The 11,375-nt window shown below is 39.2% G+C and overlaps 1 protein-coding gene across 1 annotated transcript in view; it reads left to right on the forward strand.

The window, feature by feature from the left end:
• The first annotated feature begins 960 nt into the window (after positions 1-960).
• The window catches only part of LOC107184865 (target of Nesh-SH3-like), a 121,146-nt gene continuing 110,731 nt past the window's right edge, over positions 961-11,375 (forward strand). The window contains exon 1 of the mRNA XM_015571276.1: positions 961-1,142. Within this exon, the coding sequence (XP_015426762.1) occupies positions 1,064-1,142 (79 nt within the window). The 5' untranslated portion in view covers positions 961-1,063. The remainder of the gene's footprint in view (positions 1,143-11,375) is intronic.

An 11,375-nucleotide genomic window follows, 5' to 3' on the forward strand; every position in this document is an offset into this window, starting at 1 on the left:
GCCCACTATTTGTCACCTGTAAAGTAGAGATGATGACACTGGCTGCTTGTAGGTTATTTTGAGGAATAAATGTTTTAATATATGTGAACTGATCATATCAGCACCTGGCATGAAGCAAGCACTTAAATATAAGCAAAGTTGATGAGCTAAAGATGGAGCAATTTGTTCAAAGGCATATGGCATACACATTTAAACTCTGGTCAGTTCTATTGCAAAGCCCATCCAAATTATTAACCATTAGAATACACTGTCAGGACATTTAACTGTCTAAGCTTCAGGTTTTCTCGCTGATAAAGTGGTGATATCATCATCCTTCCTGTACAGCCACTGTAAGGACTAAATTACAATAATGTGGGCAAGAATACTATTACACAACATGGACCAGAGCTGTGGACAATCAGTGACAATGAATTCACTATATCTCTGCATCTATATCTAGAGACTATCAGTATGTCTCTCTCTCTCTCTCTCTCTCTCTCTCTCTCTCTCTCTCTCTCTCTCTGTGTGTGTACAATGAATAGCTGTGTAGCCAAGTATTCACTTTTAAATGTTTCTTATAATACTGGAACTTCAGAATGGTTAAAAGTCCATTTTTATGAGTTTACTCCCATTTAAAAGAAGAATTGGATTGGTGTACTGGATAATTAAAAACAGTTTCCTTCCTAATAAGGTTTTATTTTATATTTTTAATGTTCCAATGGTTTTAAGTATGTCTTTTCTGGATTTTTAAAAATAGCTCAACCAATGTTTCAAAATTGACTAAATACTTTTTCTTTCACAAACACAGATTGAACATAAGTTTGATGTTTATATCACAGGAGCAAGAGACAGACAGTTATAACCTAGCAGGAAATGTTATGATATGTTTTTGCTGTTGTGCCTTTCTTTTTTTTGGTGTGAGAAAGGGTGTGATGTCATGCTGTCTCCACCCCCTGTGAGTAAGCCCACAGCTCGGCTAAGTACAGCCGCCCGCCTGTCACTGGGAGACAGTCCACTTAAATGCAGCTCCAGGGTTGCAGGACACCCACCAGCATCACTCCCCGTGTGAGGTGGCAAATGCAACATGCTGTCCAGCTTGGGGTGCCTCCTTCTCTGTGGAAGTTTTGCACTAGCCCTGGGAAATGCACAGAAATTGCCAAAAGGCAAGTAGCTCCGATGTGTTGTGCTTTAACAATAATTTTTAAGCGATACTAGTTTTGAAATGTTGACGTTAAGTGTGATCTGCTTTTCCATTTGGGGGTGTGGGGGGGGGTAGCATTTTATAGGGTGGACAGTCTAAGTTCAAATGTGTGAAGGAGTTACTTAAACTTTTACTTTTTTTCCTCTTTCTGATATTTACTTTTCAGTTGGATCTCTTTATTACAAAAATGAAATCCAACTTCTTATTAGGCTTAGCAGATGTTCATGGGAGCTTGCATGGTATCGTGTCAAACTACAGTATTTTTATGTGGAATCAAATTATATAGATGAGCATTGTCGTCAGTTAAAAAGAGTTTTTGGTGTTCTATCTCCCTTCCCAGAGACTAAGCAAGTACTATCGTAAGGTTTTAAAGCAGCTAATTCGGAAACCTGAATCTTTGGTGTAAACCTCCCGCACACCTGTTCACTAGGAGGTTTGAGGACCCGAGGCGTGGCACGTCGGTCATGTGTTAATTCATAGACACGCTTCTCCAGTGGAGTTTGGATGAGTTTTGATCTGCTGGACTGGACACTCCCCCCTTTCCTGGCTAAAGTGCTCTCATTTTAGAATTGGTATTTTGTTTACAAATGTCACCAGAAGCAAATTAATATTTTGAAAGTTCAACCCTAAAAACAATCGTTTGAGCCCAGCAGCATGAAAACAAGAGCTTTCCTCTCTCCTGCCTTTAAACGTAAACGTTACGTGTACTTTTTTTGTTCCTTTGCAAAGGCACTTTCCGAAGCCAACTCCAGGTCCGAGAGGCTTTTTATGGTGACAGACTGCTGTAGTCAGCAGGATTAGGAAAACAGGCTGGAACTTACGTACAGTCACAATGGAAAATAGTGGAGGTAATGCAGAGCCACAGGCTTGTCCAAGCCCTGCGGGGCAGGGAGTCAGAAGGCCAGGTTGTTCGTGTCAGAACATCCGAAAGATCCTTCCTAGGGGACAGTTGGTCCCAAGTGACAGTTGTTCTCTCCTCAGTGTGTTGAGTGAAAGTTGAATCTAGAATTGTGAAGGCTGAAGGGTTTGGCTGGTTGATATTTAACATGATCACATAAAGAGTAAAGAAAAAGGCAAAGTTTTACTCTGGATAATTATGCAAAGAAAAAGAAAAACAAGTGCACACTATTAGATTTTTATCTTCTATCAAGAATTTTGTTTTTTGATCATAGAAGTGTTGCAATAAATCAATTCTGAGCCACAAGCATAAGCGTTCAGAATTAATTGTTCCTGCTGCTGAAATATTTAATAAGGTCACACCATTTGAGAGGAATCCAGGGGTTTTCTCGGCTAAATTTTTACCTTGGTTTTATTTTATCTTTTATTCACTGTGCAGGGATGATAGTCACAATTTGTGACTGCAGATTTCTGCAAATTCCAAGTGCTTTAATTATCATGTTGTAATCACTGGATATAAATCTGTTGACATAATTTTTTAAATATGTTATGGTAAAAAAAATTATCAAAACAGCCACAAAACTCTTCTGTAGTCCCAATGCACTTTAATCTGAAGTATTTTTATCCAGGCTTCTTTTGTAATTTTTGAAAATATCCATAGTTTTGGTAATATTATAAAGTAAGTGGGAGTCTCCTTGCCTGTAATACTATATTTTTTCTTTATTATGAAAGCTACAAAGAAACTTTCTTTTAGCTTTAACTGAAGTTGTCTTTCTCAAATTGTATTTCAGGAATAGGTGTACTGTCCTCAACATGGGGTTGAGGAGCATCTGCTTTCCATCAGTAACTTCGGGAGCACTCATGCTTTGTCTCCTTTTGGGGAGTCGCTATAAACACAAGAATTTTACAGGATCTGAAACTTTTTAGTTAGGAGACCTGTCCAACTTGTTTAACCTATTGTTTCCCAAACTCATATGACTAAGAATGCTTTTCTGGTGGAATAGCTATAATATCTTGCTAGGGGCTGTCTTTCAGCAGAACACATTTGGGGAAATGCTGAAATAAATAAGGAAAAAGGGGATAACACTTTTTCTTCTTTTCTACTTTAGGGTCAGCTAAATATCATTTGTGATCTAAGAACAGGATAGAATTTTGAAGCTAGAACGTACACTAGTGATCACGTAGTTTAGTGTTCCCTGACCTTTGGGTTTATGAACCAGTAAAAATACATATGTGTTTCTAATGTCAGGTCCTACTATGGAGGACATACTTGAATTTTGCCAGGTAAGGATGTCAAAGGAAAAAAATCACCATTGTTTATTAAAAAATAGCCACTTTAACAGATTTATAAAATAAGCAAATTTATGTAAATATATCCATTGTTCTTATTTTTCTCATTTCATCTCAGACTGATGAAGTTCATCACAGGCCAACATTTGGTAACTACTGACCTAACACAACCATGTATTTTCAAATTAAAATGGGCAGGGGAAGTTTAGTAACTTTTCTACATTGATGGAAGAACCAGAACTGGGATCCTGGGCTTCTGACTTGAAACTGTGTTCTATTTGAGATATATAACATAATCTATATATATAAAAGCCTAAGCGACCATTATGACTGGTCACGATGACACGCACTGACCACCAGGAGGAAGATGCTCAACGCAGGAGCTGCTCCTGGTGGTCAATGCGCTCCCACATCCTCCCACAATCCCTCCCCCCAGCTGGCCAGCCAACCTCCCATGGTCCCTCCCCACCCCCCGGACTGGGCGAGATGGCCCTGATCAGCCCCAATTCATACAATAATTGATAAATTATTCATATATATAAAAGCCTAAGCAACTGTTACAACCAGGCGACTGGATGACCAGATGACCAGCCGGTAGCTATGACATGCATTTACCACCAGGGCCAGATGCTCAATGCAGGAGCTGCCCCCTGATGGTCAGTGTGCTCCCACAGCCAACTTTCCATGGTCCCTCCCTCCAACCGGCCAGCCTTGATCAGGACTGGGCGAGATGGCCCTGATTGGTCCTGATCACCAGCCAGGCCGAGGGACCCCACTCGTGCATGAATTCGTGCACCAGGCCTCTAGTAATACAATAATAAACTGTATTTTGTGTACTCACAACTGTTACCCTACTTTTGCCAACCCTGTATATATATATTTTGTTATTTGTAAGAAAAAGAAATTATTTTTAATAAGAAGTCACTCAGTGCCTGTCTTATGCATGTTTGCATATTTAGTCACATACTTATAGAAAATAAATTATGAGTCGCTGCTTTTTAAAAGCTTAGAGTTGGAGACTATTATTAACAGACTTCTCATCTTCACTTCTCAATTACTATATTCCTTGATAAATCATTACCTTTGCTAAGTCTCAGTTTTCTCATCTGTAAATGGGAATAATGTTAATAATCATATAGTATTTTAAGATTAAATGCAATAAGAGATGCAAAATTTTTAGTGAAGAGTCTAACGTATAACAAGTATTCATTCAATAAATATTATTGGATTACAGAAAAGTGGGTCAATACTGAAAAAAAAATATGCATTCCAAGTAATACATGTGTCCAAACTGTCAGATAAATCTCTTGGAGGATAGAAAATGTGGTGACAAGTTCTTGGCAGAAAGGTGTGGCAAGGGAATAAGTGTTGCTCTACAATGAGAGAAGGCCTCTACCATGTCCCAGCCTGACCATTGTCAACACAGTGTTAGATTGTCTGTGGAAATCTGCACCTTTGCCTTAGGATCAGCTTTTCCCTTAAGATTGTTAAGGCCTCATGGAACCTCCAGGAGACAGTCTCTTGCACTTGTTTTTCAAGAGGAGGATTATGCTATAACACACAGGCCCTAGAGAAGAATTACCACATTGCTTTACACCTTTGACATCCCTGTGCTCCAGCTACCTCTCAGAACCTTTGTTCTTGGCACCATAGAACTTCTTTTTTCCCCCTGGAGTACAGGCTAAAGTAAAAACCACAGAGAACACACATATAATGAAGGGAGCCAACAAAAGCTTATAATGAGACATGAGGGGCTTGACAGACCTCTTTGCAGACAATCCTGTGTAATAAGCCAGAAGGCAAAGGCTACTATTTCTAGCCAACTCTACCAGTCCTCCTGAGGCATATGGGCAGAGAGCAACAGAGGAGCATCCAAGATACAAGTGCAATCAGCGGGGCCGAGAGCGTGAGGCTCTTGGGAGCGACGCTTGGCATGTGGCAAAAGAAAGTCACATCTGGCTCTTTGCCTCAGGTTCTTACCTGACAAGGCAGAAATCTCTGACTCCAAGGACAAGACACACAGGGGCAGATGATAATAACAACAGCTCTCATAGCTATTAATAACTGTTATTATTATCACAGATAACATTCTTTGAGCTCACATTAGATAGATGTGGTAATTTATGGCTAAATATTCTTTTTAAAAAATATATTTTTATTGATTTCAGAGAGGAAAGGAGAGGGAGAGACAGAAACATCAATGATGAGAGAGAATCATTGATCGGCTGCCTCCTGCACACCCCCTACTGGGGCTCAAGCCTGCAACCCGGGCATGTGCCCTTGACTGGAATCGAACCTGGGACACTTCAGTCCACAGGCTGACACTCTATCCACTGAGCCAAACCAGCTAGGGCTGGCTAAATATTCTTAATGTGGAAAATCTAACTAAATTCCCAAAGCTTTCCTATAAAGCAGGTGTTTTATTACTCTCATTTTATAGAGCATAAAAATGTGTGCCTCAGTGTTTAAGTGATTTGCCCAAAGTCTCTCAGCCAGCAAGTGGCAAAAGATTATACCCTTAATTTCTATGTAGTGCCAGTTCCCTGCTCCATGTAAAGATAGCTAATTTGTTCAAGTAACAAATTATAGTCTGTATACAGGCAGAACTCCCGAAGCTGGGAAGACACAGCTCAGCACTTGACTTCAGGGAGCTGACCAGTTCCTGGAAGAGACATGGATGTATAGGCATCATTACAATCAAGTGAGATCAGTGTCTGATTTGGGAGAAGTACGAACAGCTTTGAGAACAAGCAGGAGAACCCAACCCTGACAGAGGATCAATAATGATAAGAGAACTAGTGGCTCAGTGCACGGATTCATGCACTTTGAAAGGAAATTAATTAGAAGAAAGATTCATGTGGTAATTACATTACTGCAAAAAATTACATGTCAAAATAGTATATATAATATCTATAATAATAAAAGTTTAATATGCTAATTAGACTGGACAACTGAACGACCTTCCAGACAACCTTCCAGATGAAGCTGGGGCTGTGAGGGCCGAGGCAAGCTGCTGTGGCTGCAAGGGCCGAGCCCCTTGCACGAATTTCATGCATTGGGCCTCTAGCATTATTATAAAATTAAAACATGTGTGCAATTGGCACCAGCAAGAGCTTTATATGTATCGTGCATGCACAAGTCAACGTTTATTTTTAAATTGCCAGTGTGCATCCTATGTAACGGTTGGTCGGATGGTAGGATGGGTGGTCGGTCAGTCATTTAGCCTTATATATTTATAGATATGGCACCCAAGAAGAGGCTTAGAAGACAAATTCAAGTTGGGGTAAGGAGGATGGTGAAGAGGTGAGGGGCCTTCCCAACAGGGATATGTATAGGGCCAGACCAAGGCAACCCCCAGGGGCCAGAGCTCAGTAGGTGTTAAAGTACTCAGAGGGGGAGCCAAGACTAAGAAGTCCACACAGATTGCAACTTTGTCTTCCTTGTCTCGATCTACCCTGACTCCCCAAGATTGATTGCATGGAGGCAGTAGAAGGCAGAGAAGGGTTCCTACATCTTGCTCTGTAAACTTTATCAGCTACTCAACTGGGGCCTGGCTCTCACTCTCCATGGAAACCTCCCATGTTGACAAAACAAGAATGTGTTACTCCAAGGGTCAACTCCATTTTTTTTCAAATGGGTTGGTAGTTGTGAGCAGCTGGAGAGGATTTCTTTCATCTCAGGGCAGGGAGGTTGTAGGTGGGGAGGAAAACAGTAAGGAATAAAAATAAGCCTAGTGGAGGGAGGGGTTCTGCTATTACTTGAATAATATAATTTATGTATTGGTGGTATTAAGGAGTACACGGGAAAAATGGTTCTACTCCTACAAGAAAACAAACAAGTTCAAAAATCACAGAAAGTTAGCTTAGCATCTTTTATAGCTCTAAAGTTTCTTAGAAGTTTTAGTGATTTGTTTGTCTATTCAACTACTATTTATTAAGCATCTACTAGGTAACACTGAGATCCAGCCCCTGCAATAAGAAACTTGTATTAGAAATGTAAATTTTTAAAAAATCTTTGTTGTTGAAAGTATTACATATGTCCCTCTTTTTCCCTCAGTGACCCCATCTAGCCCGCCCCCGTCCCCTGCCCCAGGTCTTCACCAGGAATATAAAAATTGATCAAGTATAATTTGTTTTGTAATAAGACTATTATATTTAGAACCCAGGGTTTAAAAATAAGGTTTCCCTGTGTTAATTATACATTAACTAGTTTACTATCTTAATGAAAATATGGTTAAAATGTTTTTGTAGGTTAATGTCAGTTGACAGAAGATATGTCTGAGACAAAAATGAGCTATCTGATGACAGGAGGGCCTTTCGGGAGATGTGACCAACCATGCAATCTGGGTCACTGTCCTCAGAAAGATTCCCTTTGCCACTTGCCTAATTTTATAAATTGTCATTTATAAAAGTAGGCATAAGATAAAGAATATGGAATGTAAATAGATGAACTTAATAAAAGTGAGCTAAAAGATACATAGGATAATCTAATGTGAGAGACTAGAATAGTAAAATAAAAATATAAAAATAAGTAGTATCACCTAAAGAAGGAACATACTAAAAATAGAAAAAATGGTATATACACATACATTCTATTAAAGTTATGTTTAAAGAATATGAGAATAAGTCACCATGTATTATATAGCATGCATGGTGTTTAATGCTAAGTGTTTATATAAATTATCTCATTTTATTCTTATGCCTATGAAATATATATTATTACTATCTCCATTTCACAGATGAGAAACTAAGCCTAAGGAATATGTTAATTATCTATTGCTGCATAACAAATTACCACAAAATTAGTAGCGTAAAATGACACATTTATTATTTCACAGTTTCTGAGGGTTAAGAATCAGAGTCTGGCCTAGCTGTGTCCTCTCCTTCAAGGTCTCTCACAAGACTGTAGCAAAGCTGTTGGCTGGGACTGGGATCTCATCCGAAGGCTTGACTGGGAAAGGATCCACTTCCGAGTCCTACAGTTGTTGGTAAAATTCAGTTCCCTCATGGTTGTTGGTTTGAGGGCCTCGTTTCTGCACTGGCCATTGACCAGAGGTCACCTAAGTTCTTTGCCACATGGGCCTTTCTATTATGGCCACTTGCTTCATCAAAGTGTACAAGCTCAGATGAGTCTGCAGGCAAGATGGAAATCATAATTTTATGTAGTTCAATCATGGAAGTGACAGGCCAAGTCCTTTGCCATAGTCTATTGGTTACAAGCAGCTCACAGGTCCTGTCATACAGGTGATTACACAAGAAATGAATGCAGAAGGAAGGGATTATTAGGGGTTATCTTAGAGTCTATCCACAACAAAATGGGCAATGGCTAGAAAATGATATAGTGGAACTATGAATACAGACAATCTAACTCCAGAGAATATACTGGTTGGAGTATTAATACGCCATCTACTTCCCACAGAATTGAGCCATTAGTGGCAGATGCCAAACTGCCAATTTGTCTTTCATATTTTTTTGGTGTTAATAAAACAATTCTTCCACAGGATCTAGGAATCAAAACACAAAATTTAGGTTATACAGAGAACATATTCTTTTTTAAAAAATATATTTTTATTGATTTCATAGAGGAAGGGACAGGAAGAGAAAGATAGAAACATCCATGATGAGAGAGAGTCATAGATCAATTGCCTCCTGCATGCCCCACACTGAGGATTGAGCCTACAACCCTGGCATGTGCCCTGACCAGGAATCAAACCATGATCTCCTGGAGGACATATTGTTAATATGACACCCAGATGCATATAGACTTCTTAATACTGTGGGTTTTTCCTCTAGCCCACAGTCTCTTCTTGTGTTGGGATGGTCCCAAAGGTCTAGGAGGCACACAGTAAGAAAGGGCAGTAAACCTCAAGGTTTCAGGCTGTTTTGTGAAGGTTCTGTGGACAGCTAAACTGAATCAGGACTCACTCCACTGCTCATAATGTTAGCTTGGGTTCCCCACCAAAAACCTTCCACAGTGAGATTTTTGGAGTTTGTCATAGGTTTCCCCAGTCTAACAAAACCCTGACAAGTATTCCTAGTGATTTTGATAGAAATGTGGGAGCCTTGAAGCTAATCTGAGGATTTTAGACCCTCTTAGTACAGCAAGCATCCCGAAAAGAAGGTAGATGTATCGCCTTTATAGAACGTTCATTATCATTCTCCACATGGACTGTGTATCTAAAGCCCATACATAAGAAAGCCAGACTGAAGCCACCCACTCCAAGCACCTTCTGGTCAGATTAGAAATTAATTTTAGAGAAAATTGAGGTCCAATTCACACCTCACCTGTCATATAGCAATTCAATGTTTTCTTTAAAAATAAATTTAGCTATGAGTACAAATACTATAGCAGCTATCCCAAGTGTTGTAACTTTCATTGCACTTAGAATAATTGAAACTTTCCAAAATATCAGTACTTTTCTGCTTCCCTACTCAGTTATGATTTTATTAGTCTGAGGTGGGAGACATATAAAAATTCTTCAGGTGATTCCTATGTGGCCAAAGTTGGAAACCACTGATCAAAATTTTTTGAAAATTTGCATGTGTAAGTAGGTGATAAACCTTTCTGGATAAGTACAGGGTGAAAATTAGGAGTTGCAGTAAATTATTTTGCTAAATTTTAACATTAAGTTAAAGATTTTATTTATTTATTTATTTATTTACTGTTTCATTCCAGGATTTTAAAGCATTATTTGAAAAAAAAAATTGAGAATTCCTTCTCAAGCTGTATAAAATAAAGAAATATTTATAACTGAGATTAACATTTATTTTTGGCGTTAAAAATGCTAATCTCTACTTTTACAAACTCTCAGAAGCCAGATCCAAAAAGCTACGGCAGATTGTGTTTTTCAGGACTGGACCTGACATTTGTTCATTTTGTCATTCAACTAACATTTAAAAAAAAAAATGATCATGTTAGGATTACAAAGATGAGTAAGACACTGCCGTACTTCAAAGAGTTTGAAATTAGTAGTATTTAAAATGACTTGGCTACACCAAAGTCATTTTCTTTTAGATAAAACTGTTGGTGTCTTAATTCTTCAACACTTGTAGGAGTTAACCTACCCCATTGTATTGTCATGCACTAGCTTTAAGTGACATATATGTATATATAGTTTAAAAATGAATTCATGTATTATGTTAAGGAAAACAAAACATCCCATGATCTCAGTCTATGCAAAATACAGGAATTAGGCAAATGTTCGATAAATTTCCATATTCAGAAGGTCCAGGTTATCTGAATTGCCTTTGGAATGGTTCCTTTAGTTGTGCATACTATTTTATACATTCTGGCTCATCTTCTTTCTGTTTTATGCTAAGGAAAATTTGTGGGCATGCAAGATGATTTATTATCTGAAACATATTCCACTGTGTCTCCCACACAGTCTCTCCTCTCTGAGTGGAGAACGAGCCATTGCCAGGACATAGCTTGGGGGGTGCCTTGCTTCCCACAAGTTGTCAAAGTGGAGTTCCAGATTTCCTTTTTTCTTAAATGCCATCCTTTGATTTCTCCATTCTGCTGGTTGATAAGAAAACATTATGGTTTTCCAAGGGCCCTGCTAGAATCCACTATGCACGTGTGTGTGGGCGTGCGAGACCTAACAGGCTTTCCTTCTCTGAGAGCAGCAGATTCTGCTGTTGAAGGAGGAGTTTGGGGCGGCTGCCAGAGTCATGCTGGCAGAGAACCCTGGAATTCAGTCCTGTTACTGATATGCTGGCAGGGGATACAGGACAGAGTTTCCTTCTCCTTTCACTTTCCTAAATGGAGTTGAAGGCAGCTCCACTCAGGAAGTTCAGGACAAGGAATCAGACAGCCTGAAGAACACCCCCTCCCTCCCTCTCCTGGCTCACCCTCTTCAAATACCCACCCGACCATATTGTCACAGAGTGGTTCCCTAGGCACTCACATTTTCATAAGCGTTCGAAGATGTTCTCCATGGAAGTTTCCTCTAATCTGTAGTTTCATCATGAATTGGAAAGATAAGTATTGGAAAATAGCAGCAGGGGCT

Source organism: Myotis davidii, unplaced genomic scaffold (assembly GCF_000327345.1).
Source record: "Myotis davidii unplaced genomic scaffold, ASM32734v1 scaffold48, whole genome shotgun sequence".
In the NCBI taxonomy this organism is placed as follows: domain Eukaryota; kingdom Metazoa; phylum Chordata; class Mammalia; order Chiroptera; family Vespertilionidae; genus Myotis; species Myotis davidii.